Source organism: Pinus tabuliformis, chromosome X, assembly GCF_031772625.1.
Source record: "Pinus tabuliformis cultivar Carrire ecotype Pingquan chromosome X, CPIR1, whole genome shotgun sequence".
In the NCBI taxonomy this organism is placed as follows: domain Eukaryota; kingdom Viridiplantae; phylum Streptophyta; class Pinopsida; order Pinales; family Pinaceae; genus Pinus; species Pinus tabuliformis.
The window spans coordinates 163434688-163454072 of record NC_142308.1 but is presented as its reverse complement, the minus strand read 5'-3'; the positions used below and the strand labels follow the sequence as shown (position 1 = coordinate 163454072).

Here is a 19385-nt window from a genome sequence, read left to right as displayed (position 1 = left end):
GCATGTAATGTTTACCTGTATATAATATAATAGATTAGCTAGCTTTACCGAGAAAAAAAAACATTACAGATAGGGCGTTTAATTTTTTGGTCAAATAACAAATAATTAATAGTCAATGCATATCCAATGCGTATACCCCAGAAAATTGTAATACCTTCAAAATGACGCTAGAGAGACTCTTCAAGAAGGAGGAAATTACAATTCAAAGCCTTCATAGTCATGAATTAACACATTCAATTCAATGCGCACTTGCAAAGAGCAAAAGAAAAAAAATTAAGAAGTTTGAAACAAATTGTTTTCTGGTTAATGCTTGGTTTAATGAGCAATGCAAAAAAGCAAGGAGAACGTGGAAAGAGTCAAACAAAGATAACACAAAGCTCAAAGCTTACAAACAGTTATTAAGCAAGAAAAAGGCCGATTTCATGGTTTTAAGGAGGGAAGAACTAATCTTCCTTGGGAAAAATAATCCCAGATTATTTTGGAAGGAGCTCCAACCAAAAAAGATTCAAATTGGAAATAATATTACAACTTCTAAATGGTTTGACTATGCAAGACAACTCTACGAGCATTTTCCCAAGGTTGACCCTCGCCCCTTGGTCAACACTGATACTGAACTCTTCAAGGTACAAGAGATAGAGATGAGTTTCAAGAAGTTGGGTGTTGGAAAAGCAAAAAACTTAGCTAAAATCCAAGAAGAATATCTAAAGTGGGGCTCAAAGATTCTTGCACCTCACATTACAAAAATTCAACAACATCATACAACAAGGGCTCCCCACAGATTGGACAACTAGTATGGCAATACCTCTTTTCAAGAGCGGTGACGTCAATAATCCCTTCAATATAGTACCATCATGCTAACTATTTGGAAGCATGCTAGAAAACAAAATTAGCAAGTCCGCAGAAGAAAGAGATAAGCGTGCTAAAGGGCAGGTAGGTTTTAGACCTAAACATTCCACAGTTGAACATTGTACAACTTTAAGGCACATCATTGAAAAAGTTTGAGAGAAAAAGGAAGAAGTCTTTTGTTGTTTTGTTGATTTCAGAAAAGCATTTGACTCAGTTCCTAGGGATAAGCTTTGGCACAGAATGGAGGAACTTGGGGTTCCTAAACATTTGAGAGCAGCTGTGCATAGGCTATATGAAGAGGTGAAAGTGAAAATTAGAACTTTAGCAGGAATTTTTGAAAGTTTTAGAAGTGATATCAGGGTCGAGCAAGGTTGCCCAATGTCTCCGACCATTTTTGGTTTATACATCGACAAGCTTGAGGAGAGGTTAAATTCGCAAGGGGGTGATGGTATCTATTTCGGCAAGTTTGTTATAAGCCTTTTTTTGTATGCAAATGACCTTATTCTGATTGCGAAACCGACTCTCGATTTGCAAGAGCACTTACTATCCCTTGAGCATTTTTGTAGAACTGTGGGGATCCAAGTCAATATCAACAAAACAAAAGTAGTGGTTTTCTCTAAGAAAAGAATACATAACTAGCATAAGTTCTACTTTGAAGGCAACATTCTGGAAGAAGCTGCGGATTACAAATACCTTGGAATTGACTTCAACAAAAATCTACACTGGAATGGTTGTAGAAAGAAAAGAACTTTGGCAGGTTGGAGAGCATTTTATGCTTTTCAAAATAGGTGCAGAGAGGCAGAGTTATGGAACTGGAAAACCACTCAAACTCTTTTTGGGCTTCTAGTGATTCTCTATGGTTGTGAACTATGGGCCAGCAGTACATCCGACATGTAGTGGAGGCAAATTGAGAAAATTCAGAAGCGATTGATTACAGACAAATTTAAGATTAAAAGTGCAGTTCCTATTTGTATCTTGTTAAGTGAAATAAGGACTGCTCCTATTGAAGCAATTGCTATGGTGCACGTCATAAGGTATTTAAAAAAAATTGAGCAAATGGAAGAGGGTAGATGGCCTAAGGTTGTCTTTAATGATAGATTGTGCAAGAGCAAAAAAATTTGGATGCAGCAAAATAACAAATGGTTTAGTAAATGGGGTATTTGTTTGAACACGTGTCCCATAAACAACAAAGAGAAAAAAACTTTTGTTATGGAAAAGTTCCACAAGCGTACTTGGGAAAGGAGCTAGGAAGAAAGAAAAATTACTATATTGAAGTGTTTAATCCCACTCATAGTCATCAACAAAAAACATATATAGAGGCCAATATCTCTTGGAGAGCCAAAATTCTTATTGCTCAGTTAAAGACTAATTCTCATCAACTCCGTTGTGAAACAAATAGCTAGAAAAGGCCAAAGGAAGTGTGGGAGGAAAGAGTATGCATTTTTTGTTCTTCGGGAAAAGTGGAAACAGAAAAACATTTCATTTTAAATGTGAGGCCTTCAAAGACAACAAAGAAAGTTATGCAGATATGCTGGCAGCTAGCTCTTGGGATAATCCATTTAGTGAGGAGTTTGTAGAGAAGTTGGGAGCGTTTATTTTTAAGCTTCACAGAAAAAGGGTTGAATACATCAAGCAGATGAAGAAGCAATCTGTCCCATAGGCTATCTTTACCCTCGTGGACGTTAAAATAATTTCTTTCTTTCTTTCTTACCTTGTGGCGACATGCATAATAATAACATAATGACCTTAAATAAGATTATTAATAGAATATAATTATATACATGTTGATTTTAAAATTTTTATAAATTATAATGATCGTAATTAGCTTTGACATTATTAAAATATTATACTTTAATATTAATATTATTCTATTTTAATTTCTATTTATTTATTTTTTATGTGTGGTTTACAAACACTAGAGATTGGTGGCCACTATGTCCACAAAAACTATTCGGGCAGATCCACTCGAAGGGATTACTTCCCACCGCCTCATTTGCAGAGCCTAATCCCAAGAGCATCAAGAAGAATTGACCCTGTGACCTCCCATTAGCAAGGTGCATTTAACAATGGGAACTCGACCAATTGAACTAACCCTTTGGGCTTAATAATTATAATTATAACATTGATACTAATATAATTTAATCTTTAATAATAAAAAGAAAAACAATTAATCCTTAAAAATATTCAAAATCTCAAGAGTTGAAAATTTTTCATTACAGTGAATTCAATTGACCCCGATCTTTAATATTTTTGTCCCATTAACCCTAATTTCTTTACCCCATATCCAATTCTCTCTTATCGAAAAAACCCCTCCCCTCTTTCGTGGTCTTCTTAATGTAGCTGTTAATCTCCCTTTTTTCTATTTAACTTGGTCTAGCTCTCTTTACATTCATTTAAAAGCTTCAATCCTTAATGATGAGTAGAGCATTCAGTGAAAACATCGAACTTTTCACAATCACACCATAGTTTCTTCCAAAAGCAATAGCATTGATATGAATTCAAACTGTAAAAATCTACACTCAATAATAGATTAGATCATTCCCACAGCGACTCGATAAAAAATGCTCGAAAATATTTTATCTGTACAATAGTGTTACAACATTCCACGAACATTTTTGCTAATCTAAAATTAAATACACTAAACATAGCTAAAGGTATCATAATGAATTCCTTGGGATCACTTAAACTCACCATAATTCTAATCTTGCCCGTTGGAAAATCACACTGTTTACTTTCTACAAATTTTGGGATATAATAATATGTGAAAACGCTGAAATTTCATGGTTAAACTTGCACAATGTTAGCACGTTTTAGTGATCTGAGCTATTATGAAATAGTTTCAATTTGCCCTTTGCCTCTAACCTATGAAACTTGGTCATAATACACATCATAAGCATCTTCCATAAATTGAATAATCTCGTCACGCTGGCTGTGGGAAGTCTGTAATGCGTGAACATTTTAATACTTTCATGTGAGGGCAATAACATTAAAATTTGTGCAAAGATTAACTCTAAAATCATTAAGGAGACATGAAGTGGATTCAGCACTTTTGGGTGGTCCTTTTATCTTATGCTACATTACATTTTATAATCCAGTCATCTAAAACTTGCATTCTCTTATTTCTTTCAACCAATTCATGAAATAAAATTAGCTGCTCATTCATTCAACTTATTGGGAAGAGCCATCTTCTTCTTGAGCGGTGGAGTTTTTGGTGGCTCTCTTTTCTTCTTCTTTGATGTACGATTGCTTTGAAGACTGCTTTTGTATTATTCTAAATTCGCACCTGTACAAAATTAGAATTGAAGTATAGAAAACAAAACTAAATGAGATCATATTAACAAAATCATAAAAATAAATAGTATAATACCAATATGGAATTTTTTCTAGTTTTCAGGATTTTGTTAATATTGTAAATATCTCGATTTTATCGTGAAAAAATCATGAAATCATAAATTTTTGGCTGAGCTGATGTTTGCTGATGTTTACCCATATTTTCTTAATTTTTACGATTTTTTTGTTTTCCAGACCCTTGCCAATTTTATTCTGATGCAAATGTTTGCAATATTGGATTTTGTTTACATTTTCTTAAAATAATTGAAAATCCATTAAAGTAGAAATTAAGCATTAACAAAATCTTCAGTTTCATTTTTTTTAAAAAGCTTGACAAAATCATGATATCTAGAAAAAAATAAATTATTATCTCATTTTTTCTATGATCTGTCTTATAAACTTATTTCAAATACTTCCATAATTTACAAAATATGAAATTAAGAAAAACTTAAATGAAATTATTAATAAATCCAATTAATTAAAAATTTCAATGTCCAATCAATTTGTAAAAAATATCACACCAGTTGAGTTTAAATAATAAATTTGAGCTATTTTTTATCGAAGAAAAAATTGTAACTTCCATAAAAAATGAAAATTACATTATGAATGTGCATGTGTTGCACTCAACAAAACAACCAATTATGGCTGATCCAAAAACTGCCAGAGTTACCACTGTTATGTCCTCATATATACATATTAAGTTTAACCTTTCCCCTTTTTCTTAATGTAATCTTTTATCTTTATTTATTTTTAAATAATTTGTGGTTCTTTCTTTAATCAAAGTTTCAAGGAAATTTTACTATCCATCTGGAATAAATAAAATTTCCAAAATATTCTTCACGTTCATATGTTTCTAATAAAGCCATTCTTGCTCAAATTGATCATCTAAAACTCAAGATATGACTCACAAAATGTTAGCACTTAAACAAACTATTGATTTTGCCTCAGATTAATTTACAACATTGATTTGCAGGCTTATTATTGATCCCACATGTATTGTGGAAAGGCATTATGAGGTGTTTGTATTGACTTTTGCTACACATTGTAAATTATATGTAAAGCTACATAAAGTGTCCGATGTGGAACCCAAGTTAACGTTTCGTCCATCTGTGCAAATTCGTGGGATTCGGAAAATGTGGGATCTAACAGACCTAGAAAAATTAGAAAAGGTTGTAAAACTGAAAAATCCGAATCCGGGTATATCTGAGATCCATGCAATCATGAAATACCTGGATCCCTATATATTTGAGATTTGAGACATCTATGTGGCATATGGATATTTAAGATCTTTAGAAAATGTGGATATCCGATATCTAGGAAGTCATACAAACTATGCAATATGAAATGTACAGATCTTGAGCAAATATGAAATGTACAGATCTTGAGCAAATATGAAATGTACAGATCTGGATATCCATCAAGACCAAAAACATTAAAAAATGAAATAAATAAATAAAGATTCAAAAACAAATTGGATATAAAAATAATAAAATAAAAAATGAAATAAATAAAAACTAAAAAATAAAATTAATCAAGACCAAAAACATTAAAAAATGAAATAAATAAAGATTCAAAAACAAATTGGAAATAAAAATAATAAAATAAAAAATGAAACAATAAAAACTAAAAAATAAAATAAATTAAATAATGAAACCCTGATGAGTGCTTTCATCAACATTGATCAGTGGATGAGAAATGAAAATCAATATTGGCCATAGATCTCTGAAGAGGTGGTGCATTCAGAATTTGGTCAAGAGGTGGTGCATTCAGAATTTGGATGAAATAAATAAAGATTCAAAAACAAATTGGAAATAAAAATAATAAAATAAAAAATGAAACAATAAAAACTAAAAAATAAAATAAATTAAATAATGAAACCCTGATGAGTGCTTTCATCAACATTGATCAGTGGATGAGAAATGAAAATCAATCTTGGCCATAGATCTCTGAACAGGTGGTGCATTCAGAATTTGGATTAACATTGACCAATGGATGAGAAATGAAATCAATCTGGGCCATAGATCTCTGAAGAGGTGGTGCATTCAGAATTTGGATATTAGGATACCTGGGATTTGAAACATCTCAAAAAACCACAAATATGAGTCTCTTGGATTTGGATGATGTAAAATCAAAACCAAGGGATGACTCACTGAAACATGTGGCATCCATGCTGACTAAGCAATATCTCTATTCTGACACATGGATCTTGCTGCGTATGTGTTGTTATTGATTGTAATATTCCTAATGGAAATATTAAGGGAATAACAGAAACATGCACTATAACAACAACTGGAAATTCAACACATACACAGGAAGTCAAAACACAAGAGAAAATGCACCAAAACTCAGCCATTTTATTTATTTTGAGCAAAATGGAGTACAATGAGTATGGAAATAGAGATAATTTTAGGTATGTTCTATGCTTAGAGAAATTTATTTCAATTTTCACAGTTAGCTCAATATCTTTTCCAGATTAGCAATTATATCAGCGTTAAAGTAAACTGCAGATAGAACATTAACATAAATCGCAGAAGACAAGACAAGAGGTCACAAGATGTGGCACTAGCCAGGGACAAACCCCAATGTGGAGAAAGCCTTGATCAATTCTTTTTATATGTTCCTCAATAGTTCAGCAGAGAGAGAGAGAGATAGTACATTTACAACAGAAGTCAACACTTTGACTTATCCAAATAAGAGCATAGATCATCTCTAGGAAGATGATACATGAGATTAGTTGAAGACATGTTGCTTCAACTGATTCTCCAAGGTGACTCCTTCACCTATCATAACGTTGCCCTGTTGTCCCAGTGTTTGGCACTATTGTACTTTGTGCCACTGTTGCACCATGTTGTTACTGCTGTCCCAGCGTTTAGCACAGGTGTACCTTGTTCCACTGCTGCACCATGTTGTTACTGCTGTCCCAGTGTTTAGCACAGGTGTACCTTGTGTTGTCACTCATGTGCATGTTGCACCATAGCTGCTTGTGTACTTGCTGCACCAAGTACCATACTGCTGTCCAAATGTGCTATACTATTGCAGCACTATGAACTTGTGGTTGCATACATCAAGTTGTTGCAACGTATCATACTGCTGCACCTCACCATTGTGCTGTGATACACTTCATCACTATACCCATCATCATGCTACAACATTCACCACAACGCTGTCACATCATATCATATCATGCTGTTGGTTGCTGCATTGCTGGACAGCAATTCGGACAGCCTTCACTCATCAGCTACAACATCCCTACCAAGGCTACAGTCACCATTCTTCAACACTCCTACATTCCATGTTGGCTTGTCATACCCCAGCAGGCCTTATGCCCTCCTAACATAGACCTGTCGGTGTGATAGGGACTGCGGCTTGCTACAGAAAGCCTATCCCTTGCTGCGGTAGCCCTTTCCAAGGGTTATAGCTCCATAAAACTATGCCTTCGGCCCTCAAGACAGCCTGCGGCATCCATGACAGTCTCTCGGCCTCCACCAAAGTGTCACTACAGCTCCAGCAGTTAACTCAGTTAACTTGGCCTCCATTGATGAACTCAGCCTCCTTCACGCTGTCTTAGAATCTCCCTTTCTTGCTGCGGCTAGGGATTAGGGTTGTTGTAGGTGGACTCTTTCTCCTCCACGTAGGGTACTTAGGCTTCTACCATGGCTGCGTTAGAGGGCTTACGTTGCTGCCCTTCTTGACTGCGTACTTCTCCATAGGGCAGCGTTAGGGCTTCCTTGTGGCTGAGATAAGGGTTGTCCTCCATGACAGCGTAGAGCCTTCTAGGGCATCTCCTATGATAGCGTAGAACCTTTCTCCATTAGGGCAGCGTTGTCCCTTAGGATCTCTCCTCCCACCAAAACCCAAAGACAAGTAGAGAGGAAGAGATCCCAAGTGAGTGTGTCCAAATGACTTTCAAGGCACCTCTATTTATACTAAAAAGTTGAGCACATGTGGGGTTTATTTGGTTGCTGGCCGACCTTGATGAATTGTCCCATAACACAAATAAATTCATATCTCCATGACTACTTATCGGAATTGGATGATCTTTAGATCAATCCTACACCTCTCGATGAGAGGGATCCAAGAAAAATATCAACTGCCATTAATAAGATGACCCACACGGAGTTTGGCCCTAGTTGCAAATTTTAACACTCCCTCTCAACTAGGGAAAACTCCATGCGTTTATCCATATGTCCGACTGTACTATCTCTGCCATCAGTGCCTTGCACTGCTCTGTCCTGCTCTACCGAGCTCTACTCTTCTCTTTTGAGCTTTGCTCTGCTTTGCTCGGCTGAGCTTTGCTCTCCTGAACCATGAAGAATAAGAATTGATCGAGAATGTCTCATACCAATCTCTACTGACCTGAAGTCAGTTTTATTTATCCCCGATCAATATCACAAAAGAGTGTCTCAAACCATTCATACCGATCCCAAATCAATGGAGGTCATCTTAACATAGGGAGTACGGTAGATACAACGATGCGTCCATCGATAGTACTACTATGGTCCCTAACCCCATTTCCCTGCTCATTGATCAGATGAGAGGTACTTCCCATGAGTCCCAAACTACATGGGTAGGATGCCTCGACAGGAGAACTAATCATCCCATCCCTAAGTCACCTCGGGGTATCACAAGGGAAGGTTGAGACATTCACCCTGTACATAGCGCACCATTAGGGGAGGGTGAATCGCCTTATGGTCGTGTGTTGCTCCAGTAGTACCCCAAGCCCTTTGGAGCTCCCAGAGCTCAATGCATGCAACATGTTGGACCCTTATAAGGTCTCTCAATGACTCCAAGTTGTCCGAGAATGCCACAAATTTGACCTTTCCTCGGGGCTTTGACAAAATTTTTGCGACCTGTACATCAGTCTCAATGCGATGGAGCCTCCTCGCTCATTGTCGTACCATATCCCAGATAAGGTAGTATCTGATGTCTATATGCTGGAGCAATTATAGAATACGAGATTCCTTAGCAATTGAATCCCCCTTTGGTTCACACAAAAGATCATGGTGGTATCCATCATGTGTACAAACAACTCATTGAAGAGCTTCCACACCTAGGCAGCTTCATATGAGATCATACTTGTAGCTATGTATTCGGTCTCGGTGGTGCTTATAGCAACCGACTTCTGCTTCTTGTTCATCCATGATATCAAAGTAGAATTCAATGAGAATCAACACTCATAAGTGCTCTTGCAATCCTCCACACTGCCTGCCCAGTCAACATTCGAATAATCATGCAGCTTCACAATTCCGACAATGTATCACAGTTCATGAGAGATTGTGACTTGAAGATATCTCAGAAGATTCTTGGCACCAATCCAATGAGCCTCAACCATATATGAGCTCATCATGCTAACTGCAAAACATATGTCCGGATGGAAGTTCACCAAGAACATCAATGCGAATGAGTTTATGAGACTCAGAGGCATTTCATAAATTTGGTCCGGCATCACTACCATATATGATATAACTTCTTGAAAGTTACGATCCTCGAGGTAGTCGCGGGCTTGCAGTTTATCGTTCCACATCTGGAATCCAACTCCCTCTTACTTCTGCAAATGAGAGGGACTGCACTTGTCAGAAATAGGTCGTCCTCAGAAGGTGTCAGTATGAGACGTCTATCATCCACAACCTTCGAGCAATGGTTTGGATCGATTTCACTCCTAGTGAATCTCAGCTTCATCAGACAACTATCAATCCTCTCATACTACGCCCAGGGTGTTTTGCTCCAAGCCATAGAGGGCTTTCTTCCACCTGCATACATAAGATTCCTGATCATGAATCTCAAACCCCTCGGGTTGTTCTGAACCTATGGACCTGCTACATGAGGGGAATGGTCCCCTTATAAGATTTTCCTTTGGTACATCTCAGACATGTGCCTTCATGCTCTTTTGAATTCAGGCATCCTTGTCACCATCTGAATCACATCGGGTAGGGCCCCATAATAAGTAGATCTCCGGTGCTATAGATGAGATGTGTCAACTGACATGGTCCCCAATGGACCATCTTGCAACTTGATACAAATTGCCAACCCTGAACCCATGAGTACAAGCATTTATGAAAATTCCATTTTCAAATACGTACCTTTCCATCGATGAATGCCACCCTAAAACTTTAACTTCCATTGTTGAAATGGACACCAGGTTCTTCTTGCAATCAGGTACATAAAAGAGATTCTATAAATGAATCAAGTTACCCTCTTTCAATTGGGAGGTAACATTTCCTACACCCTTTATGAGATAGGTGGCATCGGCTCCAAGTATAATCCCATGATTGTTTCCATCTCTTACCAAACTCGAGAGAGCACCTTCTAGCCGATGAAGTGCCTTGAAGCACTATAATCAATAAGCCAAATTCCCACAAAATCTGACGGAGAGGGCCAATGCAAGATAATGCTTCTTTATTTTATCAGAAACAACATTTGATTCTTCATACCTGGGGTTCCTTGCTTTCTCTGAAGAGTCCGCCATTTTCTTGATGACCTACATTACCTGTCATTCCTCTGATCATTGAATATGTCCCTGGAATGATTGTTATCATCATTAAGTGATGTGTTCCTGCCATTCGGGCACTCCTTCACATAATGGCCAAACTTATTGCAAACAAGGCATCTGTCTTTCTTTCCACCCTTAGATCCAGACTTCCCATTGACGTGATCTTTAGGCCATCAGAAACTTTTGCTGCGCCATTCAGATAATATTCTCTGCTTCGACTTCACCCCTGGTGAATTTGAAGAGGGATGAGAAATCCAATGATCCTTTTGTCCTTTCCCAACTGTCTTTGGTGATTGCTCTTTCACTCTTGCTTGGGCATTGTCTTCACCTCACCTTTGATACCAAGTTAATTTTAGGTATGTTCTATGCTTAGAGAAATTTATTTCAATTTTCACAGTTTGCTCAATATCCTTTCCAGATTAGCAATCACATCAGCATTAAAGTAAACTGCAGATAGAACATAAACATAAATCACAGTAGACGAGCCAAGACAAGAGAACACAAGATGTGGCGCTAGCTAGGGACAAAGCCCAATGTGGGGAAACCCTTGATCAATTCTTCTTATATGTTCTTCAATAATTCAACAGAGAGAGAGAGAGAGGGAGAGAGTACATTTACAACAGAGGTCAACACTTTGACTTATCCAAATAAGAGCATAAATCATCTCTAAGAAGATGATACATGAGATCAGTTGAAGACATGTTGCTTCAACTGATTCTTCAAGGTGACTCCTTCACCTATCATAGTGTTGCATCTCTTCATCATGTTGCACCTCACCGTGTTGCACCACGCTGCACCCATCATTATAACGCTGGACCTTATGACCATGCTGTACACATCATACTGCTGCACCTTATGCTGCACTGCTATCCCAGTGTTTGGCAGTGTTGTACTTTGTGCCACTGCTGCACCATGTTGTTACTGTTGTCCCAGTGTTTAGCACAGTTGTACCTTGTGCCACTGCTACACCATGTTGTCACCCATGTGCTTGCTGCACCATAGCTGCTTTGTGTACTTGCTGCACCAAGTACCATACTGTTGTCCCAATGTGCTATACTATTGCAGCACTATGAACTTGTGGTTGCATACATCATGCTGCTGCAACATATCATACTGTTGCACCTCACCATTGTGTTGTGATACACTTCATCACTATACCCATCATCATGCTACAACATTCACCACAATGTTGTCACATCATATCATATCATGTTGTTGTTTGTTGCATTGCTGGACAACAATTCAGGCAACCTTCACAATGTGGTCATGGACTGGTTAGGGCATCAATGACAGTCCTACTAGCGTCCACTCATCAGTTGCAACATCCCTACCAAGGCTATGGTCACCCTTCTTCAGCACTCCTACATTCCATGTTGGCTTGTCATACCCCAGTAGGCCTTACGCCCTCCTAACGTAGACCTGTAGGTGCGATACGGACTGCGGCTTGCTATAGCAAGCCTATCCCTCGCTGCGTAGCCCTTTCCAAGGGTTATAGCCCCATAAAACTATGCCTTCAACCCTCAAGATAGCCTGTGGCATCCATGACAGTCTCTCGGCCTCCACCAAAGTGTCACTACAGCTCCAACAGTTAACTTGGCCTCCATTGATGAACTCAGCCTCCTTCACGCTGTCTTAGAATCTCCCTTTCTTGCTACAGCTAGGGATTAGGGTTGTTGTAGGTGGACTCTTTCTCCTCCACGTAGGGTACTTAGGCTTCTCCCATGGCTGCATTAGAGGGTTTACGTTGCTGCCCTTCTTGACTGCATACTTCTCCATAGGGAAGCATTAGGGCTTCCTTGTGGTTGAGATAAGGGTTGTCCTCCATGACAACGTAGAGCTTTCTAGGGCATCTGCTATGATAACGTAGAACCTTTCTCCATTAGGGCAGCGTTGTCCCTTACGATCTCTCCTCCCACCAAAACCCAAAAACAAGTAGAAAGGAAGAGAACCCAAGTGAGTGTGTCCAAATGACTTTTAAGGCACCTCTATTTATACTAAAACATTGAACACATGTGGGGTTTATTTGGTTGTTGGCCGACCTTGACAAATTGTCCCATAACGCAAATAAATTCATATCTCCATGAATACTTATTGTAATCGGATCATCTTTAGATCAATCCTACACCTCTCGATGAGAGGGATCCAAAAAAATATCAGTTGCCATTAATAAGATGACCAACATGGTGTTTGGCCTTAGTTGCCAATTTTAACAAATAGGAACCTCAGCTTGCTACAACAAGCTAGGCGAAACTCAAGTTGGAATGACTCCACCAAAATCCTCGGCGCTGAGCCAACAAATTACTGCCATTGTTGTTGTAGGTGGATTGAGATTTCGGCCCTCAAATCTACTCCAAAAACTCTGCCACATTAAATGTAGGCTCTCCACACTAGAGCCAACAAAACCCATAAATATCTCACAGACCCAAATGGCGGAAATGATCTCAAGATAAATTGCGCCCTCTTCCAACAATTTCTATTGCCAACTGCTGAATGGAACTAAGAATTTTTCCCTCAGAAGTGCTCAAAAAATTCTATAAAATTAATCCTACCATCCTCTCACCAAACCCGCAAAAACCTAGAAAGGATTTGCGCTGAATCCACCGACCCCTAGTGACCTCTAACAAGTGTGAATTTCCCAATTTGGCCAGAAAACGCCCCACATAATGGAACTGTTGTAGGATGCCCAAAATATGACACTGAAAGCCTCCAAAGTCCTGCAAATATTCCCTCCGGAACATGCCTGATTTCTCTAACCCAGATTTCCTTGGAAAGAAGCCACCTCCTGCTCCTGTGTAGACTTGAGCCAGTGAGCTATGTGCACTATCAAAATGAGAGGAAATTCATCCCAACTTCTGACCTCACTCGTTGCCTTCCAAAATGCTCCAAATCTCCGACCTTAACTATAAAGAATGTCTCAACAAAATCTTGGAATCTCCAACCAACTACAGCTGCTCCAAATGATGTGTCGCAAACTCCTTCTGTGCCCAGGAAATTGATCTGAATTGGATCATTATATTGTTTGTCATCCATATTGATGCATTTGGAGTGGAAAAAGCGGAGCAATCAGCTCACAGGACCGTTTTTACCGACACGAACCAATTTGGAAAAACGAGGCCTGAAACCTTCCGGGAGCGTTTTGAGGCATCAAACGATGTTTTTTGGGGGGTAAAAATTTGTTGCCTTAGACCTGCACTTTCATATGATATTCTACACATAGAGATCTTTCCAACAACGCAAGAAATGCATCAATTGAAGTCTGTATGCAAAAGTTATGCCCACTCAAAAGTTGACCTTCCTATTTCCACACTTGTAGTTCGAGAGGATGCTGCGTCAGCGCCCATTATTCATGGAAAAGGGGCTAGCCAGATGTTTGTGACATAAAAGACTCTAAAATAGCCTATTTTGTAACTCTAGTTAAGAGTTGATTTAGTCAAAATTAACCACTAGTAGGTTATTGGGTTGTGTTATAACCGAGCCACTAGGAGGAAGAGACATTCCATTCTTTCAAGAGCATTTTGTTCCATAGTTGAGCAAGGATAGCCAGGAGAGATAGGAGGTAGAGCACATAGAGAAGATTTGTGCACAGTAGTAGCCCACAAGCCACAATTATTACTTCTTTGTATCTGCACCCATATTTGCAGACAAATAAAGAGAGCAAAGCGACCTCACCTTCCAGCTGGGTTTTCTCCCGAAAGGGTTTCCTAGAGAGCATATCTTGTGCGTGTGCACTTATTTTTTCATTCTCTACTTTTCTGCATAATTCCCATTCGCATGCATGCACTAATTACAGATAAAACCATAGACCTTAAAGTTTAATAAAATGTAATAGTGTAGAATTTTCAGAGCTTTAATATAATATTATTATATCTATTGTGCCAAACTGTTCAATGGAATATCCACGACAGTTTATTGATCATTTGGTATCAGAGCAAGTTTCTTTGGGTATTTGTAGATATTTAAAGGGGATTTAGGTCGGTGGGATCGAAAATTGTAAAACCCTAATCATAGTTGATGAATCTGTAAACAAACCTCGTGATCTTGCAAAGGTGAGATTTTTGTGGCTCGAACAACAAGTCGCAGATATAAACTGCAATGTAAAACTCTTCATGGTGGCCCTAAGCAATAAGTTTGGGATATTTGGAGAAGATGGGGATTCAAACACAAAGGAAAAATTAGAACGTGGATCTGGAGATCGGGAAGATACAAAGAACCAATCAAAGAAAGAACCCGTAAAAGATCATCCTAGTTCGAGTGTTGTGAATCAATCCCTATTCAAAATGGAAGCAAAAGTCGATATCAAGTTGTACCACGACGAGATCGACAATTTGGAGCTAAACTACTAGTTGCAACAACTAGAAGTTTATTTCAGCGTCCATCAGATCAAGGAAGGGCAAAAGATCTCATTCGTGCGATTGAAATTAGAGAGCCATGCACTGACTTGGTGGGAGAGCCACATGGAAACCCTGAGGTTGGAGGGAAAACCTTCAGTGACTAAGTGGGAGGATTTCAAAACCCTAATTAAGTCACAAATTTATCCCATTGGGTACGTGGAAGTCGAGAGGATTCGGTGGCATTACTTCAAGCAAACATCGGACCAAAGCGTGCAGGAGTACACCAGAGAATTTAGAAAGATGGCTATAATGTTGGGTATCTCTCCAAAGAACTTAAATGCACTCAAGTATTTGGGGGGTCTGCACCGCCATCTACTTGAGCAAGTGATGTTGTTCAAGCCCAAATCGGTGGACGAGGTTTGTGTACAAACATAGTACCTGGAGAACATAGGCCTGAAAAGAGCGCAATCAAGTGGATTGAAGCAGAAGGAGCGAGAAGAAGCTTTTAAGGAGGGGAAGAAGAAGGAAATAGGGGAAAAGGATAAAAAGACAATAGCCACAACACACCAGTGCAAAGATCCTAGCAACCACTCCAACATTGATGGCCATACAGAGAAGTGTTGGAAGTTGCATCCAAAGCTAAACTCGAAGAACAAGAAGAAAGATAATAAGAAGAATCTCATGGCAACTAATTCAAGCAACCAAGTTGAAAGAAGTTTGAATGTGGATGAGAAGATCGTCTGTACATCATGCTGATTTGGGGCAGCATCGGATGTGCTCTAGCCATGAAAATTGGTGGACAGGCTAAAGCACATGAGATCTCCAAGACCCAGAAATCGTTTTGGGAAATTCCATCCTGATGAGGAGTTATTAAAATAATTAATACTTTCAATGGGTTCATAAGTCTAAACTTAGGAAAATAAAAATATTAATGGGTATTAATAAAGATAACGAATAGAAGCTTCTAAGAGACGAGGATCAAGTCTATTTTAATCTTAGTCGTTGATTAGGGACTTAATCTCGGTTGTTGATTCATCAACAGGAAAAGCATAAGAGAAGACTTGAAAGTCATTTGGAGACACACCAGCAGATACTTAGTATCCCAAGGAAAATCGATTTTCTCATAAATGAAGGAAAATCGATTTCAAAGGGAGAGTCGTAGGGTGGAGGAAGACGGGGTGACTAGCAGTAGTCAAGAAGTTCAGAAAGGGTGACGCAAGGACTCTAAGAGACAGCGCAAAGGGAGATGCAGATCAAGGACGTAGTGGATGACGCAGTGAAGGACAGAGCAACGCAGAGCCAAGCAGGATGATGCAGTTGGGAAAGGAAGTCCTCCAGGGTGTTAGAAAGTCTTAGAGAAAAGTCTCAGGTGTTTTCTCCCAGTGTCTATGTAAAATCTTTCTGTAAATGCAATTGTTTCTGAAGATTAATAAAACCCTCCTCTACTACACCGGTATTCCCACATTGGGTTTTTTCCGGGGGAAATTGTCCAAAATTAACAGTGTTAATGTGTTTGATTCTTGTGCATGTATTTGTTTCTGTATAATGGTGTGATATCTGCAGTAGAATTTATTTTAATATTCATTGAAGGGATTTCATAAATAACTTATCGAACATAACTAGGTAAAATAAATCTGTTACTACAGCATTAGAATTTTTGTTCAAAAATTTTCACATGGTATCAGAGCAAAGACTCAGAGCTAGGAAGGGAAAATCAATTATGGGTCAAGATCATGATGTAGAGGCATCCATGTCTGGAGACTCGTGCATATTTTCAGAAGATTGCACAAGAGATAGAAATTTCGATTTCTCTACGCTGGCTTCCTGATTGGAAAAAGAAGTTGCTTGCTTAGCAAGCTTTGCATCATCGGGGGTATGGTATATAGACAGTGGAGCCTCCTGGCATATGATAGGAATACGAGAATGTTTCTCAGATTATCAAGAGGAAAGAATGAATTTTCAGATCACCATGGGGAATAAGGCAAAATGTACTCCAGTAGGGAAGGGTACTATAGTTTTTCAAACGGAAACAAGAGAGTGGTTTCGAGCTACCAATGTGCTGCATGTGCCAAGACTGGGGATGAACTTACTTTCCGTATCTCAACTTCAAAGCAAGGGCTATGACGTTTTCTTCATTAAGGAGAAAGTATATGTCAAACACCCGAGTTGGAAAAAGAAGGTGCAGATCGGAATCAGAAGTAACACGTTGTACAGGTTGTAGCTGGAATCACCAATGGCACTGGTAGGCAGTAATGGAGACAAGGATTTTGAATGAATAATGAACTATGGCACAGAAGGATGGGACATTAACACCATGGGGCTTTGAGAATTCTCAGGAAAACTATAACAGGAGTTCCAGATCTTAGTACATAACGAGCAGAGGGTGTGCTATAGGCAAGTTTGCCAAAGCAGCGTTTCCTAGAAGTAAAAATACGGCCAAGAGTGTACTATGCTTAATACACTCAGATATCTGTGGACCGATGTCCACAAAAGCTCTTAGTGGTGCCGAATACTTTGCCTTCATCGATGACCATTCCAAGAAGACTTGGATCTATTTTCTGAAAACCAAGGATGAGGTTTTTTGTCGATTCAAAGAGTTCAAGGCTCTAGTGGAGAATCTGACAGGAAAGAAAATAAAAGTGTTGCACTCAGACAATGGTGAAGAGTATGTTGCCAAGGACTTTACCAATTTTTGTGTTAGGGAGGGCATCAGAAGAGAGTGGATAGTTCCTTACAATCCGGAGCAGAATGGAGAGAAGAAAGAAAGAGCAAGACTATTGTGGAAGCAACTAGGGCTATGATGTATGATCAGGATATGCCAAAATTCCTGTGGGCAGAAACATGCAACATGAAAGTCTATATTTAGAACATAACTCCTCATAGGGCATTGGATAAGATCACTCCAGATCAGGTCTTCACCGAGAAGACACCTGAAGTTAGTCATTTCAAGATATTTGGGAGTTTAGCATATTGTCGTATACCCGAGGAGAAGAGGAAGAAGTTAGATCAGATTGTAGAGAAAGAATATCTTGTGGGATATAGTGAGAATGCTAAGGCATATATAATCTATTTTCCAATGAGCAAGAAGGTAGTAGTTTGGCGAGATGTGAAGTCCATGGAAGACATGGCCTTCAGAAAATCTCGAGAAATGCCTTCCGAGGTGTAGTCAAAAGATGAGTCGTTGGTCAAACCTCTTCAACCACCGGAAGCCAGTAACAAGAATTCTCCTTCAGAACAGGAGGAATCACAGGAAGCGGAAGAGCTAACAGATGCACCTACTACAAGAGGAAGAACGAGCAGGGAACTTCGATAGATTCTACGGGATGCAGAATATTTCATTGGTGGACCCAAGAACAATAAAAGGGAGTGAAGACAGCGAGATAGATATCAGGCCTTAGTAGCTTAGGTCGGGGAACCTTCCAATTTTCAGGAGGCTGCTCAACGTCAAGTTTGGATAAATGCGATGGTGGAGGAATACAACTCTATAATGGTGAATGATGTCTGGGAAGTAGTGCCTAGGCCTCGGAACAGATCAGTGGTAGGTTCGAGATGGATCTACAAGATCAAATACGCTGCAGATGGCAATGTAGAAAAATACAAATCTAGGTTTGTGGCTAAGGGGTATGCTCAGAAGGAAGGGATAGACTACGAAGAGACCTTTGCCCCAGTAGCTAGGTATACATCTATTAGAACTGTGATATCTCTTGCAGCACAGATGGGGTGGGAGATTAGTCAGACAGATGTCAAAACAACATTCTTGAATGGAGTGATAGAAGAGGAAGTATACATTGAACAACCAAAAGGCTTTGAGACACATGAGAAGAAATCTCGTGTATGCAGATTGAAGAAAGCCTAATATGGGCTCAAACAGGCACCTAGAGCATGGTATGGTTGAATTGATAGCTACTTGCAGAAGATGGGGTTCGTCAAGGGTGATGTAGATCCAAATATCTACTATCTGGTTGTGGAGAATGAGCCTCTAGTCTTAGTATTATATGTGGATGATCTCTTCCTGACAAGATCATCCAAGCTCATCGAGGATTGCAAGAAGAATCTAGCCACAGAATTCGTATAGATGCATTATTTCCAGGGGTTGGAAGTTTGGTAGTAGAAGGGTGAGATCTTCCTTGAACAAGGGAGATATGCTACAAAAATCCTGAAGAGATTCAAGATGCAGGACTATAGGCCTATGGCTACTCCAATGATCACCAACTGGAATAAAATTGATGCATCAGAAGACAAGGATGTTGATCCCACCTTATATAGATAGTTCATAGGGTCCCTGATGTATTTGGTCAATATCAGCGTAGACATTTGTTACGCCGTCAACATCCTCAGTCAGTTCATGGTGGAACCAAAGATGGCGCATTGGGCAGCAACCAAACATG

The 19385-nt window shown here is 39.0% G+C and overlaps 1 protein-coding gene across 1 annotated transcript in view; it reads right to left on the bottom strand.

Annotated features, from left to right (window-relative positions):
• Positions 1-3680: 3680 nt before the first annotated feature.
• Positions 3681-19385, bottom strand: part of LOC149138963 (poly(ADP-ribose) glycohydrolase 1-like) — a 437544-nt gene continuing 421839 nt past the window's right edge. Inside the window, exon 12 of the mRNA XM_089446458.1 lies at positions 3681-4129. Coding sequence (XP_089302584.1) covers positions 4113-4129 — 17 coding nt within the window. The 3' untranslated portion in view covers positions 3681-4112. The remainder of the gene's footprint in view (positions 4130-19385) is intronic.